Source organism: Camelus ferus, chromosome 11 (assembly GCF_009834535.1).
Source record: "Camelus ferus isolate YT-003-E chromosome 11, BCGSAC_Cfer_1.0, whole genome shotgun sequence".
NCBI classification, from domain to species: domain Eukaryota; kingdom Metazoa; phylum Chordata; class Mammalia; order Artiodactyla; family Camelidae; genus Camelus; species Camelus ferus.
The window spans coordinates 71,635,619-71,651,492 of NC_045706.1; the positions used below are offsets into that span (position 1 = coordinate 71,635,619).

The window sequence follows — 15,874 nt, forward strand, 5'->3', positions numbered from 1 at the left end:
AATTTTTCAGGCAACATGAAACGGTATAAAGAAAACTGTAAGAATTAAAACCTCATGGGATTCCACTTTTAATGTTGTGTTAGTAAAATTCTTTTTAATAATGAACAGTCTATCCTTTTAGCTTTTGCTGATTTTGTCATTTAATTAGGTCTTATTTCTGTCTCTCTTTCTCATTTCATGTATGAACAGATTAACTCAGTTTTCTTGTGCTTGATGTCTGGACAGTAAAGTAGAAACTAAATGTTTATCAGGAATCATTTATAAAGTATTTGCCAATTCTAAATTAAATCATGAATTAATTATTTTATTTTCTTTCTCACATTTGTTATAGGCTTTTAGTTAAAATCTTGTGACCATGGAAATGTTTTCAAAATTTGCTAATTATTTGCAATGCAGCAAATGATTTCTATAATTGATGTTTATAAGCTTATTCTGTCATGTTTTATAAATCATCTCATGTTTAGGTTTTCACAAGGACAATCAGTGAATTATTTTTTTGTTTTTATGAGACAGTATTGTATAAAAGTGTGCAGTATAAAATCATACAAATAAGTATTTCTGTTTCAATTATCATTTATTGTAATCTTAAAATTAATTTAGTCTGAAGACTTGATTATGTGTCGGTTGCTGGTCCCAAACTTTTCAAACCAGACTGCCTATCTGTATACTGAGAGTGCTGTCTACGTGTGCTCCACTGGAACTGGAAAGTTTTCTCTTCCTCGGGAGAAAATCGTCTTTAATTCACAAGGTATGGCACCAGTTTTAGAAACCAGGATTAGTGAACTCATTAGTCATTCGTAGCGGTTTTTGTTCTCTTTCTGTAAGTGTTGCTTCGAGCATGATACCTACCTGCAAGGGTTACCGCAACACCCAGTATCACACCGACGGTAACTGAAGTCACAACTCTGCTGGAAACTGGAAGGGAGATAGAGCTCCCAAGCTGTTATATTTATGAGCAAAAAATAGTGATGATTTTCCAAGAGGGAAAGAACCAATGCTAAGAGAAGTGATTGATTATTCTTAGTAAGAGTGACTTGTTCTAAGCTGATGTTCTTGAAGCAAGATTGTCCAGATCCCTGGGTAAGAAGCACCCCAGGTGCTGGACTCCTGCATGGGGGCTGGGGGGCAGGGGAGATGGGGCAGGCAGCCAGGAGTGGAAAAAAACCAAGTAGGCAGCCTCATCAGGATATTATTTTAAGGGATTGGGCAAAGGGCAAAATCCAGGTGAGGCAATAGGATGGAACCTAGATTTTCTAGTCCCAGCACAAGAGCCTTGACTGGGTGGGTAGGATGCTATTAAGGCACCGAGCAAGCTTAAACTTTTTCCTTCCCCACTGGCTTACACTGTAAGTGAAGCTAGAATTGGGTAAGAGGACTCCGTCAGATTAAAAAGCTGTTATTCTGAGTTTTGCAGAATGAAAAATGTTCATTTTTGGTTCACGATACTCAACTGCTCTTGCAAAGACTAGTTTTATTGTCCTAAAGCTGAAGGGTACAGCCTGCTACTCGAAACAGTGACGAGCTCTAGACCTCTGATCTGGGATTACAAAACTGAGTTCATAGTAGGGGTGATACGGTAAAGGGGTATCAGGGGGATTTTCTGCTTAAGGAGGTGGATTTTGAAAAGTCCTTTTTTGTTATGTGTATTTGATTGTGCATTTCCCTTTCTCTTAGGAGACAGTATTTTAGGAGCCGGATCCTGTGGTGGCGTTCCTATCCTTTTTTCTAGGAACAGTGGATTGGTGTCTATTACTTCAAGAGAAAATGTGTCCATGTTAGCTGAAGACCTTGAAGATTCCCTAGCATCTTCAGTTGCTGGACGAAGCAATGAGGTAACACAGTTCCATAAAATTTAAACATTTTTAGCAGAGTATTTCCCGCAAATGTTTAAAAGTCAGACAGTTCTGAGAGTTGCAGTGAAGGCATTAGTTCTTTTATCTCCCTCATCTCCTTTGTCCTCTTGTTCAGAAGCAGTTGCTTTTGGGGGAGGGTATAGCTCAGTGGCAGAGCGTGTGCTTAGCATGCATGAGGTCCTGGGTTCAATCCCCAGTCCCTCCGTTAAAAAACAAATAAATAAACGTAATTCCCCCCTCCGCAAAAACAAAACGAAAACAGAAGCAATTACGTGTAAGTCCTTTAGTTGTTTCTTTTGGTATTGTCCTTCATGTTTCTAAGTAATATGTATACGTTGTTACCTCTAATTCACCAGTTTTAAACATTTTTTGATTTCCTGTTAAAGAAGATGAGGACTGGGGTATCTTACACTCTTTCTCTGCCTTTATCATCCAATATAAATTTTTCCCTTTTTAGTGACAACGCGAGGACTGTTTACAGTCCAGAGTCAGGCGGCGCGCCGATCATGTTTCCCTTAGTGCACAGCTCCGTGTGATTCTTGGAGTGTGTGATGGACTGACTTTGCGTTTGCTGCTTTAATGCCTGGCTTAGTCTTCCCACCCCCTCCAGCAGCTCTGTAGATGCTTTTCAGTGTAGCCTTCCCCACAGTCAGACCTCTAGAAACCCTACACCGACTCCCATCCTGGAACTTCCCCTCTCATTGTCCTCAGAGCCTCATCAGGACCTGTCCCTGCACCACACAGAGGTTTGCCTGGTCTGCTCCCTGCTCTGTCGCTCGTCACTCCTGGTTTCCATCTTGGTGTGTTGTAGTTGGAACAACTGCAGGTGTTTGGGTGGTTGTGTTGCTTTTTCTGGTTGTTCTGGAACAAGTTTTGAGGGGAAAGTTGGATAAAAATCATCAATTTTTTTTTTCTGTCCTCTTGAAACCCAAAAGCCTCTGATCCATAAGATTTCTATCATTCTTTTATAGGAGACTAAAAATTAATACTGTTTGGGGGTAATTTTTTATTTGAATAGTGTGTGAAATACATAGACTGCAATTCTAAAATGATTTGGTACAGTTTCAAGAGAAAGTGACTTTTTTTACTTTTCTTTTGTAATCATGTGGTTTTTGTAATACCGCTGTATGTTCTGGAGCTATCTGACAGTATTCCATTTCTTTTAAATTTTAAATTTTTCTTTAAGCTTGAAATCAATTGTTACACTTAGAAATATACATTATCATAAGTTGCGTAAGAGCAAACCTATAAAAAGGTTGTGTTGGTCATGATAAAATCCCCAAATGACTGTGCTCACGATACAATCCCAGAATTACATGTGTGTTTTCTGTGGTGCTTCATTTGTCCTTTGGGGTGTTTTATCTTGTTTTAATAAACGTCTTAAGTGCATAGACTGCCGGTGTGGAATATGGTAAACAGCGTGTGTCTGTGTTGTTGCCCCTGTGGGTGAGCCCAGTTTTTTAGTCCAATAATTAGAAGTTTTCTTACACCTTCGCCTCTAAATTATAGTTTGTTATTTTACAGAGTGTGGTTTCTGAGACCTCTGCAAAGAACGAAACCATTGCCCAGGAAGACAAAACAAAGTTGCTAAAAGCTGCTTTTCTGCAGTACTGCAGGTATAACAGATTTTTTTAAATTACGGCTTATTTGATGTCCTGAGGGCACATTTTACTGACGTGTGCTCCTCCGTGTTGGCCAGTGGGAGCGAGCCGGAGGGGTGGGGCCAGCCAGGAGGAAATGTTTTCCTGAGCTTTAGCACTTGAACCAACTTGTTCTGAACTTGGTGGCTGCAGGACGGGTCCAGCTAGGCTCGGGTAACAAGGTACTGTAACATACCCTCTCCACTTAATGGAAACAATGTCCCGCTGGAAATGGTGATCATGAGCATAGCTTGCAAGCCTCTTTTCTGTATAACATGAAGGCAGTTAAGTTACATACAAAGTGTTATCATCAGGCGTTTTAAAGGAATTAGACTTAGCCTGTTAGTTGAGTTTTGATGCATAGGAGTCACCATGGAACTTAGTGGCTTATTTCGTGTAGCTCCTGGATCTGCAGGCTGGCTCTCTGGGGTTGGGTTTGGGCGATGGCTTTCCCGGTTCCCACTGGGCTCCCTCATTGTCTGTGGTCAGCTGCCGGGTCTCTGGCTAGACTTGCTCCCGTACTGGGGGTTCCATTTGCTTCAGGGGGCTCCCTTCATCTAGCAGGCCGCCCTGCCCCTTTCCACAAATCTCAGGGTTTCAGAGGTGACAAGACGGTAAACCTCGCTGCACAAGTGCTCTTCAGGCCTCTACTGGGGTCATGTTTGCTCATGTCCCGCTGGCCAGAGCGAGTCACAGGGGTGAGCCCCCGGGGATGGGTGCTCCTGGGGAGAGTGTGTATGGGGTGGGGGGAAGAACTGTACTCAGTGTGTCACACTTGTGGACCTGTTACTTCTGGTTTTAAGGCAAATTCAGTCATTTCAGTTTGTCCTACACATATATTCAGCATATTATGCATCTGGTACCTTCCTTAAAAAGTGCAGTAAATTTATATTTGAATGAACACTCAGGAAGATTGTGATCCAGCCCTTTGCTCTGCCCCTAATTAACTGTGTGAGACTTTAGACTTGCTCACCACTTCTGGAATTCTCAGTTTTCCTCCGTGAAGTGTTGAGGGGGCTGGCAGTTGGAGAGCATGAAGACTCATGAGTTTATCTAGCAGATCTTCGTTTTGAAGAAATATTCAGACTTTACTGCCTCCGTTTCCCCTAGTCCTCAGCTCACAAGCCTGCAGTTCCACGCACAGTGTGTCTGATGCGGAGCAGCTCGCTCTCACGGAAAGGGCAGCAGGCTCCGCAGTGCTTTACTGTTTTAAAGCTCTCTGCCGTCGTAAGCATCCACTGAGCTTAGCTGCTTGTCCAGGAGAGGGCACCGTTCGATAAGTGTTTCAATTTCTGTTTTTAAATAGTAGCCTTTAAATCTTGTTCTGTTGCCTGGTGTTCAGTCTGGCTGCCGAGATTCGGGTTAATACCGTGATTGTATCTTGTATAAGTTTATCCTTTGATGAACAATTCTGTCAGATTTGTGGTACCTCAAAGGTTTAAGTGATAGTGGGAGTCATTGTGTCAGTTTCCTGGGCTGCTGTAACAAATTCACAAGCTGGGTGGCTTAAAACAGTAGAGAGGTGTTCTGTCACAGCTCTGGAGGCCGAATGTCTGGAATCAAGGTGCCAGCAGGGCTACGCCCCCTCCAAAGGCTCTCGGGGCGGATCCTCGCTTGCCTCCCTCCTAGCTGCTGGGGTCGCTGGCACTCACTGGCGTTCCTTAGCTTGGATATGCATCAGTCCAGATGTCTCCATTGCCACCTGTCTGTCTGTCTTCACATGTCCTTCTGATGACGATGCCAGTCAGTGGGTTTAAGGCCCACCCTAATCCAGTGTAGCTCCCCCTCGTAACTTAACTGATCATATCCTTAAAAACCTATTTCCAGGTGAAGTTGCATCCTGAGGCTCTGGGTGGTACATGGAATTTGAGGGAACATTACTCAACCCAGCGTGGTCGTTTCTAAACGTTTTACTGGGGAAGGTTATGAAGGGATCCCCGACCTTAATGCTGAGTGTAGTAATCTCTTAGGAGCAGTGTCGCTGGGCCTCTAACATGACTCTGCCTTCTCCTTACCCCCTGTATCATGGTTGAAGGACCATGAGGTTAACAAGTAATCATTTCTGGGGGCCTGTCAGCCAGCAATCTTAAAGAATTAGACTCTTCACAAATGGAACTGTAGTACCTTTAAAAGCAGCATTTCTCAGCCTTACCACTGTTGACATTTGAGGCCAGCTAATTCTCCGTGGTGGGGCCGTCCTGTGGTTTATAGAGTGTCTAGCAGCATCTCTGGCCTCTTCCCATTTGATGCCAGTAGCATCCTTGCCCCCAGCCTGTGACAACCAGAATTATTTTCAGGCATTGCCAGATGCTCCCTGGGGGTCAGTATTGGTAGATAGCCCTCTAAAGTGTTACCCGTTTAGTTTTTGGCTAAGGTAATGTTACCATTTTTATAGCATGGTTTCTTTGAAATTAATTTCTGTATTTTTATATTCATTTTACTTAACTCAGTATAAATATAAAATTCATTGTTCATGAGAGTTTTAAGAAACGTGTTCTTTTGATTGAAATGATTCATTATTGACTGATCTTGCCGTAGTCCACTTTGTATTCCCATAACTGGTAGTGCAGCGAAGAGTCCAGCTTCACCTTGGTCTTTAACACTTTCCGGCAGGTTTTCTGTGTCTCTCTGGTCAGCCCTGTCTCCTGTTCTGGAGACCGTGTCAGCCCGCCTCTCAGCTCCTCCACCCTCCCATTTCTCTCTTCCTCTCCCGCACTGAGCAGATCACTCAGCCTGTTTAACAGAGATAACAGAAGCCATCAGATGACAGGTCCCTGCACTGCCCACCTGCAGACTTGCTCGCATCCCAGCTCCTTTTCCTCTTTCCCTCCCTGCAGAGTAGGAAGAAGTGCTCCTCCTCCTGAGACCGGTCTCTCTGTCTGTGTTCTGAGTGCCGCCGTCTCCCGTTTCCTTGGTGACTGTACTCTCAGTTACTCCTCTCCTTTGTCTCTGGCCTTCCTTGAGCTGGCTCCTTCTCATCAGCCGTTAATCACATTTAATTTGCCATTTAAAAAAATACCCGTCTTTGGCTTTGTGACCCCTTTTGAGCTAGCAGCCCTTCTGTTTGTTCTGTTTATAGCTAAACTGCTGGAAAAGCTGTCTATATTTGCTCTTGTCTGCCATGTTTTTCTCTCTCCGCTCCCTGCACAGTCTCTTCTCCTTCCTTGGCTTCATTTGTTGAAGAAACACAGCTCTTCCATACTCTGGGCCGTTATATACAAATGAAGAACTTTCGAAAGCAGTTGTACATTCCAGAAGCACCTCAGTTTTAACCTGTCCGAAACTGCGCCTGTCTCCTCCAAGGCTTTTCTTTCTTTTCTACCTCCATTCCCGTGACAGGTCCTACAGTCCATATTCATTTGTTCAGAGCAGAAACGTGGGAGTCGTGCCTCTATATTAGATCCAGTCAACTGCCAAAACTTCCCTCTTGGATCTTTCTCAGACTTGTCTTCTCCACTGCAGCTGTTGCTAGTGGAGACTGCCGCCACCCCCACGTGCCTGCATTTCTGCAGTCACTTCCTAACTGGATTTTTCTCCCTCCTGTCTGATCCCCGATCTTTGTAGCATTCTTAGAAGGAGCATTAAAAATAGAACAGATCATGACATTTCCTTCTCGGTGTCTTTCCACCGTCCTTAGGATTAAGTTCAAACTTCATCACATGGCTGACCAGACTTCTTATACTCTCCCCTTTAGCTGGTGGTGTTTCTAAGCGGTCTGCCCTGGACCCTTTCTTTCCTCTCCTCCCTGGGTGTTCTCCTCCCCCCAGGGCTTCAGTTCTCTCCTGAGATGCGGGCATCCTTGCTTACAGGTGTGACAGGTGCTCTCTGTGCCGCTGTGTGCCCCTCCCCGTCCTCCCCGCACCTCTTCCTCCAGGAGGTGTTCCCTGCCCCCCGATGGCTTTGGTTTCCCTTCTGTGTGCTCTGTGGCCCTTTTATTCCCCTGTCATAGTGTGTGAGTAACTGCTTGTTCAGTTGCCTGACCCCTCAGGCCACTGTATGCTCTGTGAAGTCTTGGGACTGTCTTCTGATTTTTTGTTTATTGTTCTGTCTCCAGTGCCTGCATATTGTAAGTATTCAGCATAGATTTGTTGAATTACTGAATGCATAATGGTCATCTCCCTTTTAAATAAATGTTACTAAAAATGATCAACTTGGGGCTAATATATGGCACTTTAATTTCACAGTCAATTTCTTCATGGTGAGTTTAATATTTTTACTTCTAATACTTTAGTTTTCCCATTTGATTTCAGAAAAGACTTAGGTCACGCGCAGTTGATAGTTGATGAGCTGTTTTCTTCTCACTCTGATTCGGATTCCGATTGTGAACTAGACAGAGCTGTTACCCAGATCAGTGTGGACCTGGTGGACGACTACCCAGCTTCTGACCCACGATGGGCTGAGTCTGTGCCCGAGGGTAGGGACATCCTCATTTTAATATTATGGAATTACGGGGAGGGTGTAGCTCAAGTGGTTGAGCGCATGCTTAGCACGCATGAGGTCCTGGGTTCAATGCCCAGTCCCTCCTCTAAAAGTAAGTAAATAAATGTAATTACCTCTTCTCCTCCCCCTCGGAAAAAATAATAAGTTTTATATTATGGAGTGATCTGTCTTGAGAAGAATGTTCTGATTCTTTTCTTAAGGCATTTCTCAGTGCATATTTTTTGTTTTCTGAAACAATTTTATATTAATCCAGTACTTTTTAAAGGTTGTAACTTTCCTTGTAGTAGATTTTTTTAAAGGGCTCAGAACAGATCTACACAGTAGAATAGAAACTGGCGGAACTTTGGAACAAACCCTGCTTGTTCTCTCTGAAGCAGATTGATCAGCCCTGCTGAGCTTTCTCAGCATTTTACCTCTGCAGGGAAATTGGTGGCGTAGGTAGGCATTTGGCACTTATTAGACCCGTATTAAATGCTAATTTTCACATAATTACTATATTTGGCTAATAGAAATTATACATTTCTGTAAGAGCAGCAGCAATCACGTCTCAGCACGTAGAAGCGGGCACACCATGTTTTCCCGCCTGCCCTGGGTGACTGTCCCTCTTACCCGTCCACGCAGCAGCATCCGGGCGCCCTGGGGACTCCCACGTACCACTGTACCAGGGAACTGTCTCCAACATTCGTCTCTGTCCCTAACATTCGTCTCTGTCCCTGATTTCCTACCTGGCAAGTAAGCCTCGTTAGAAATTCAGGAAGAAATCATCAGTGCTTACCTTCTTTCTTTGACTGATTCTTTTGAGCTGTCAAGCTTAGAATGATGAAAATGATTAAGGTGATAATAACACATTTGTGTTTTGAGTAAATGGGATATGAATTGTATGGAATCCCCCAAATTTTCCTCTAAATTTTAAACTCTTGGGTAACGTTATTAATAACGGCATTGAAAGGTTGGTACTTCCCTTTTGTATAGATTTTTCTTAACTTTTTGTCTTAATAGCAATAATTATTGTAAAGCCAGCATGTTACTATGTTTACATTTTGTTACCGTGTTTCAACAGAAGCCCCCGGGTTCAGCAACACGTCACTGATTATTCTTCACCAGCTGGAAGACAAGATGAAAGCGCACTCTTTCCTCATGGACTTTATTCACCAAGTAAGCATCCCAGTCGCTGTGAACAGGGCTGGTCAGGACATTGGCTTTGCTCTGCCTTTTTTCTATCTCTCCAGGCCAGTGGGAGGTCCTTTCTCTCTTACTCTGAGGTGTTTTGTTGCATGGGACCTGACTAGTGTTGTCCATTTTCTTTGCTGACTTAAGGTAAGTAATTCCAGGCCTGTGTGAAGGCCAGTCACTGTAAGAATCAAAGCTGCATTGAAAATAAGATAAAAAGAAGAAAATAGTATATTTCAGCAGAGATGTTATTTTAACTTTTCTTGTTACATGCTATGACACCCTGCTTTTCATTTGGATTTCTGGTGTGCTTCTATGTAAAACCTGGATTTTCATGAGCTGATTTTGTATTATTTAAGCAGGACAGTGAAGAGTCTGAAGGTGATAACAGGGTTTTGTTTGTGGGTTTTTAATTTTGAGGTGCCATTAGGATCAGATAAAAGTGTTCTTTTTCATTAAGGGGTGGGGGAATCCCCATTTATATTAAGCCTAAAATTAGAAAATGTTTCTGCTGCTCGACAGAATTGTTACACAAAATCACCCATCCTTGCCTTGTCGATCAGTTGTTGGCTCCCAGGCGTAATTCAAATGAATTTAATTCCGTTTTTGCGTATTTTTTCCAAACTCAGTAGCACCTTCGCGTTGCACGGATTCTGGCCGGCGCTGCCTCACGGGAGGTTCTGTGGCGGTGGGGAGGCTCTGTGTCTGTGCCGCCTGGGATGGTGGCCCCTGGGCCCGTGTGGCTGCAGAGCCCTGGAGATGTGCTGGTGCAGCTGAGGAACTGAATTTTTTTTTTTTTAATTTAAATTTAATTAGCTTACATCACCATTTTGTTGGATAGTGGCTGCCTTATTGGATAGGGTAGTTCTAGGTGATTCCAGAAATATCTTGATTGTTTCCAGTCCTGAGTTCTGCTTCCATTGTAATGCATGACTTGCCTCCTGTCTATTCCTGTTGTCTTGGTAGGAGAACTTCATTCGTTCACTGAGTCTGCCCTTTTTTAGTGTTTTAAGGAGGCTACAGATTAATAGGGGAAAAACACAGCATTTTCTCCTGATGTAACTGTTTAATCAGTCAAGTGTATCAGTTACCTGTTAACAAACCACCCCAAAACGTGGTGGGTTAAAACAACTCTGTGGGTCAGCTGGGCAGTTCTTTGCCGATTTCACCTGGGACCACGCCTTGAACTGCACTTACGGTGGGCTGAGCTGGAAGGTGCCCAGCTTCTGTCGTCTGGCTGGCAGTCGGTGCTGGCTGTCCACTGGGCCTCTTGGTTCTCCTGTTAGTCTCTCATCCTCCATTAGGCTGGGCTGGCTTCCTGTGGTCTCAGGGCAGCCCTCCAAGGGAGCAAACTTAGAAGCTGTAGTCTTTTTAAGGTCTCACCTCAGACATCCCATAATGTCACTTCCACCAAAGTGCCATTGGTCAAAGCAAGTCACAAGGCCAGCCCAGATGAAAGGAATGGAGAAATAGATTCTGCCTCCTGGGGGAGGAGTGGCAAAGCCACGTCGCAGATGGGTGTGCATGCTGGGACGGGGGCGTTCGTGGCTCCGGTCTGCCCCAGGGAGGGGATGCTGATTTATTGGAGGAGAGAGGGTCTCGGAGCTTGAGCAGTCACAGCATGTCTCAGCACAGCCTCCCTGGGCCTTGGGGACCCGCGTGGAGTCACCCAGCTGTTGGCAGCAGTGTCCACTGCAGGGTAATGTCTAGCTAGACCTGAAAATCTCCTCTCTTCCTGTGCCTTCCTATTTCCTTTAATATTTACAGCTGATTTCATTGAATAAGTTGCATTAATAATCAGGGAAAATGTTAAACTAGTTACTGGTATCTAAAGAAACAATTCTGCATAGAAGGCTCTCCTCCTCAAGCCCAGCTCAGCCTCAGCAAGGCCATGGCTTCATTCCGAAGCGGATGGGAAGTAACATCAGTGCCTCAGGGCAGCATCTTTGCCTCTGGTTTCCTAGTCTCAAGGAAGGCCCGTGTCCTCACCCGTAGCATAGAGACGCGGAAGCAGGGTGTGCATGTGGTCCTCTTCATTGTGTGTCTAGAGTGATCGTAATGTCATTACCGCTTCACGGCAGTGCCACCATGCAGAGGTGAATAAAAGCAGGCGGTCCTCACATAAAACTACGCTCGACAGTGTTTGCGAGGGATCCAGGAAGCGAATTCAAATCATGGAAGCCTGTGCAGCTCTTATTTTTAAATAACCAGGTGAACAGGTTGAATAAATTAAGAGAGACTGATTCAGGGAAATATTCCATGATCATTTAAAATCTAATTAGAGGAATATCTAAATGCGTGGTGAAAAAATGAGATGCTATCAAAACAAGGAGCAGAACAATATAGATAGTATGACTCCTTTGTGTTTTAAAAAAAGGTATCTCCTAGCACATAAATACCATAGAAACATAAAGATACGAGGGAAACTTAACTGCAGCTGTAGTAGGGAGAGTAACGGGCTGCGGCCTGGGGACTGTCACAAAACCCCCTACTATTACGTTTCTAACCATGTGCATTTTTTACTCATATCAGTAGGAATTCTCTGGGGATTTGAATTACTATTCATTTTTGTTTTCTGTGTCCTTTTCTATATTTAAAATAAACCTTAATATATAAAAATCAGGTCATTTATTAATGAATTATACTTAAAATGTGGAAGAATACTCATTATTTATGCTTGTCTATTGGCTTCTTCCTAGTTCAGGTTATTGTAATGTTTTATCAAGTGAGAAGGCTTAGGGAAACTTCTAGAACCTAGCAACACACCAGAAATGGGCATCAGGCAAATCAGAGGATCAAATCAGAGGACCAGAGACTCTCCCACCCTCCCTGTGGCTTTAGGTTCTGGAAATCAGTCCTTGAGGACGGAGACTGCTGAGTTTCTAGTTCCCAAAGGTCCGGAATCTAGGGGAGTTGATTGTTGTGATAGAAAAGAACAATTTTACAATTTTGAGAACCATAAACAATAATTTGAGAAATAAAATAGGGACTGCAGTAGCTGAACCTCTGGGATGACCCTAATCTCAGAACAGGAACTTCTGTTCTTTCTAGAAGCTGTCAGTGACCCTGGGTGAATTGTGTGTGTGTGTGTGTGTGTGCGCGCGTGTGCACATGCACGCGTGCATATTTGTGTGTGTATGTTTAAAAACAGCCCGAAAGAGAGACAGGGGAGGTCTGTCTTGGGTAGAGTGAGGGCCAGTGGCTCTGTACCCAGTGTGCTTCGGGTGGCAACGTGACTGCACTCTCCCGTATGTTGCTGGAAGTGTTTTCCAAGAACGTGTGTTTGTCTTTTCACAAGGTTGGCTTATTTGGACGTCTCGGCACTTTCCCAGTGAGAGGGATGCCAATGGCAACGCGACTGTTGCTCTGCGAGCACGCCGAGAAGTTGTCAGCTGCGATCGTGCTCAAGAACCACCACTCGCGGCTGTCTGAGCTGGTGAACACGGCGATACTGATTGCCCTAAACAAGAGGGACTGTGAGGTCCCGTCCAACCTGACCCCCGCAGACGTCTTTTTCAGAGAGGTAAGATGAGTCCTCTTCCTGCCCTTAGACGTGGCTCTGTGGAGCTGTGCCGTTTATTGAACAGGCCCCAAGGAGGAAGGGATTGAGGATGAAAGACTTCACTGAAATTTTAAATCAGACTCCTTGTTTTCTGGGTGAAAGTGTGACTCATCTGTTACTTTCCCTGTAAATGAGGGCTGGGGAGGCTAGGAAGCCTCCCTGTCGCGTTCTGGGTATTTCTTTTTGTTTCTCCACACCGCTGGTATTTTGGGGGGTTTTCGGGTTTTTTTTTTTTCACTGTAATCCTAGATTTAGTCAACATAATCCTTTTACTCTACCCAACAAAGTACAAACACAACATTATCTAATATGCTACAAAGTGAACTCAAAACAGAAAGTTTATAGTACTGACTGCACAAGAAAAGCAACGTACGTGTGGCGCGGGGCCCTGCAGGACCACCATGAGTGCCAGCACAACAGAGGGTCCCGTGATGGCCCTGCAGGGCTGGCTCTCAAGCTGCTCACCGATTCCAGGGAGAAAGGGAGGTGTGGGGCGGGGGGTGTGTGCACGCACATGACCACGTGTAAAAAGAACCACTTTGGGCAAGTAATGGAGTGTTTGATCCTCAAGGTCAGAAAAGGACTCAAGCAGAGGAGCAGGACTAGGCTAACAGGAGCAGCAGCTGCAAAAAGGCACAGCCTGTCCTGGGGAAGCCTGCAGGCCAGCGAGTTAGAGCGTCACCAGGCCACCACGTTGTCCCCAGGATGTGCTCCACACCACTCTTGACTCTGTCCCGGGAGGACAGCCTTGCAGTGAGCTCCCTGGATCTCTGGCTTCCTGCCGGTTTTGACAAAGGGGAGGCACTGTGAGGTCAGAGTTTGGTGCCTACTTCCACCAGTTTGTTGTGCCCTCTGTCAGGGACCTTGGCTCCTCTCTGACTGCCCTCTCCACTTTCCCAGTAACTTCTCCCTCCTGGTACCTCTTCAGGCCTGGACTTAATTGTGGCTCCCCTTGTGGCTGAGGGCTAGTGGCCCCGGGGGCTGCAGCGTCCCTCATTGGTCCCCATACTCCTGCTCACATCTTTGTAAACAGTCCCTTCACCAGACTCTCCTCAGCTGGACTCCTGCTCTACACCTCACCTTTAAAGTCAGATTTATTTTCAGAGAAAAAGAAAAACCTGCAGTAAACTTGGGAGGGAAGAAAAGGTAAGGTGCTGGCCCGCTGGTGGCAGCTGGCCACTAGTAATAGTGCACAGCTCTTGTGCCTGTGCGATGCCTCGTTACCTCGGGAAATGGCAGGGCAGGCTTCCCTGCCTCCCTTTGCAGGCGCTGAAGCTGGTAAGACTGAGGCTGATTGTCCGAGGCGAGCTGACGGCCTCTGGCTCTGAGCCGGTGCTAAGCGCTCTATTTCAGGGCATGCCGGCAGCTCGCTTCCGAGTTCATAGTCCTTAACTAGGACTGTCCTCCCTCTGTGGCACTGTCGCGGTTTGGGGACAGTGCTGGCTCTACTCCTGGCTTCGTGGGGTTTAGAATTGTTTTTGGCGTTTGGGAAACTTCTATTTGGTGCCTCTAGTTTTATTTCCTTCCTCCTGCAGTCCGGCTGTTAGCTAGCGTCGGATAGCCTGCGCCAAGAGTCTCTTTTTTCCTTCATATTTTATGTACTGTAACCTGAGAGCAATTTAAGACAGGAACTGTTTCCAGTTCTGTTGGCTCCATAAATATATGCAGTTTGAAGAAGGCCTCATTTTTATACATTTGAGGTTTTTTCTAGGGAATGTAAGGCAAAGCACTTTTTTGTTTTATTTTGTTTTTTAATCTAGGAAATATGCCTGAAATCTGAATGAAAAAAAGAAAGTTCACCTCAAATTTCATGATCTAACCAAACTTGTAATTGTTCTTTTTTGTCTTTTTTTATACATAACCTTACATGATAAAAAAATTTTTTTTTAATTTTTTTTTTAAATTGTCAATGACAAATTGAACTGAGCAAGAGCCTGGTTCCTTTTTCTGCGTTTGGCTCAAAGTGCAAAGCATACTAGTTAATTAAGTATATGTACATTTTCTAATAACTGAAAAAAAAAGAAGGGTCTGGACATTATCAGTTGGATACATAATTCATGAGTAGTGCCTCAGGAATATGATAGGAAAAGAAACTGAAAATGTGATTGGTTCCTCAGAAGAATGCTTCATATGGAAAATGGTAATCTTTAAGACTGTTCATATGATAACGAATATGTGTATGTTCCTGGATGACTGAAGCACTATGCTGTACACCAGAAACTGACACAATGTTGTAAACTGACTATGTTTCCATAAAAAATATATATGTACAATTAAAAAAAACTGTTTACTTCACCATTTATCGTAATTTCTCATTACATTTACTGATCTTAAGCTTCCTTTGGGTCTAGTTCTAAAGGCCCTGCCACATGGCGTAACCTAAAGAGGGGGCTGAAGAGGGAATGCGTGAGTATGATGAGAAAATATATATCAATATATATGTATATATACACACATATTTTTTACCTGTCTATCCACTGGAGAGTGACAAATTATGTTACCGAACAGGCATTAGCATTTTACGAGAAGAGCTGTTTAACCCAAATCAGCCTCTCATTGGTGGGCTGTGGGGGAGGATGTGATCTGGCAGCCCTGATAGAGGTAAAATAATACATACTCTTGACAGACCCCCCCCCCCCCCACCACCTTGTCTCCAGTCTGGGGAGGAGCCGCGCCCCTCCTGGAGCTCTGTAAAGCGAGTGAACTGCTTCAGGAACAGGCCTTGATCTGTGCTGGGTCAGCTTATGAGCAGTGTTTGAAACCACTGAACACATAACTCACATGGTAAGGGTGTGTAGCAAGTGTTTTGGCATTTTATTTGCTTTTATGTTTTCTGCCTTTCAAAATAGCAAAATATGCTTCAGTTATCTTTTCACATTACCAGCATAAACAATTCTTCCACATTAAATGTGCCAGAGGTTTCTTGCTAGGGCTGTTAGGATGCCTTTGATTGGCATCAGAAATACAAAAGGAAGAACCAGTTTTGCGAGACAGAAGGATTTTGTCTGGGCTACATTGTGCATGTGTTTACGTCCTATTCCTTCTTCTAGTTTGTAAGCTCCTTGAGGGCAGCAAATCTGATTTCTCTTTCCTCTCATCTTTGAGGGCCCAGTGCTATGCAGACTCTGAATACTAAGTCAATATCCACTTGAGAAATAAAGGGGAAAGGCTTAACTGTGAGCTGAAGCTGGAAACAAATATTTCAGTGC

At 44.3% G+C, this 15,874-nt stretch overlaps 1 protein-coding gene across 1 annotated transcript in view; it reads left to right on the forward strand.

Moving 5' to 3' along the window:
* The window catches only part of NUP133 (nucleoporin 133), a 48,183-nt gene that overhangs the window by 14,203 nt on the left and 18,106 nt on the right, over positions 1-15,874 (forward strand). The window contains exons 10-15 of the mRNA XM_032491859.1: positions 601-748; positions 1,675-1,832; positions 3,378-3,469; positions 7,744-7,907; positions 8,994-9,088; positions 12,402-12,626. Of these exons, the coding sequence (XP_032347750.1) occupies positions 601-748; positions 1,675-1,832; positions 3,378-3,469; positions 7,744-7,907; positions 8,994-9,088; positions 12,402-12,626 (882 nt within the window). The remainder of the gene's footprint in view (positions 1-600; positions 749-1,674; positions 1,833-3,377; positions 3,470-7,743; positions 7,908-8,993; positions 9,089-12,401; positions 12,627-15,874) is intronic.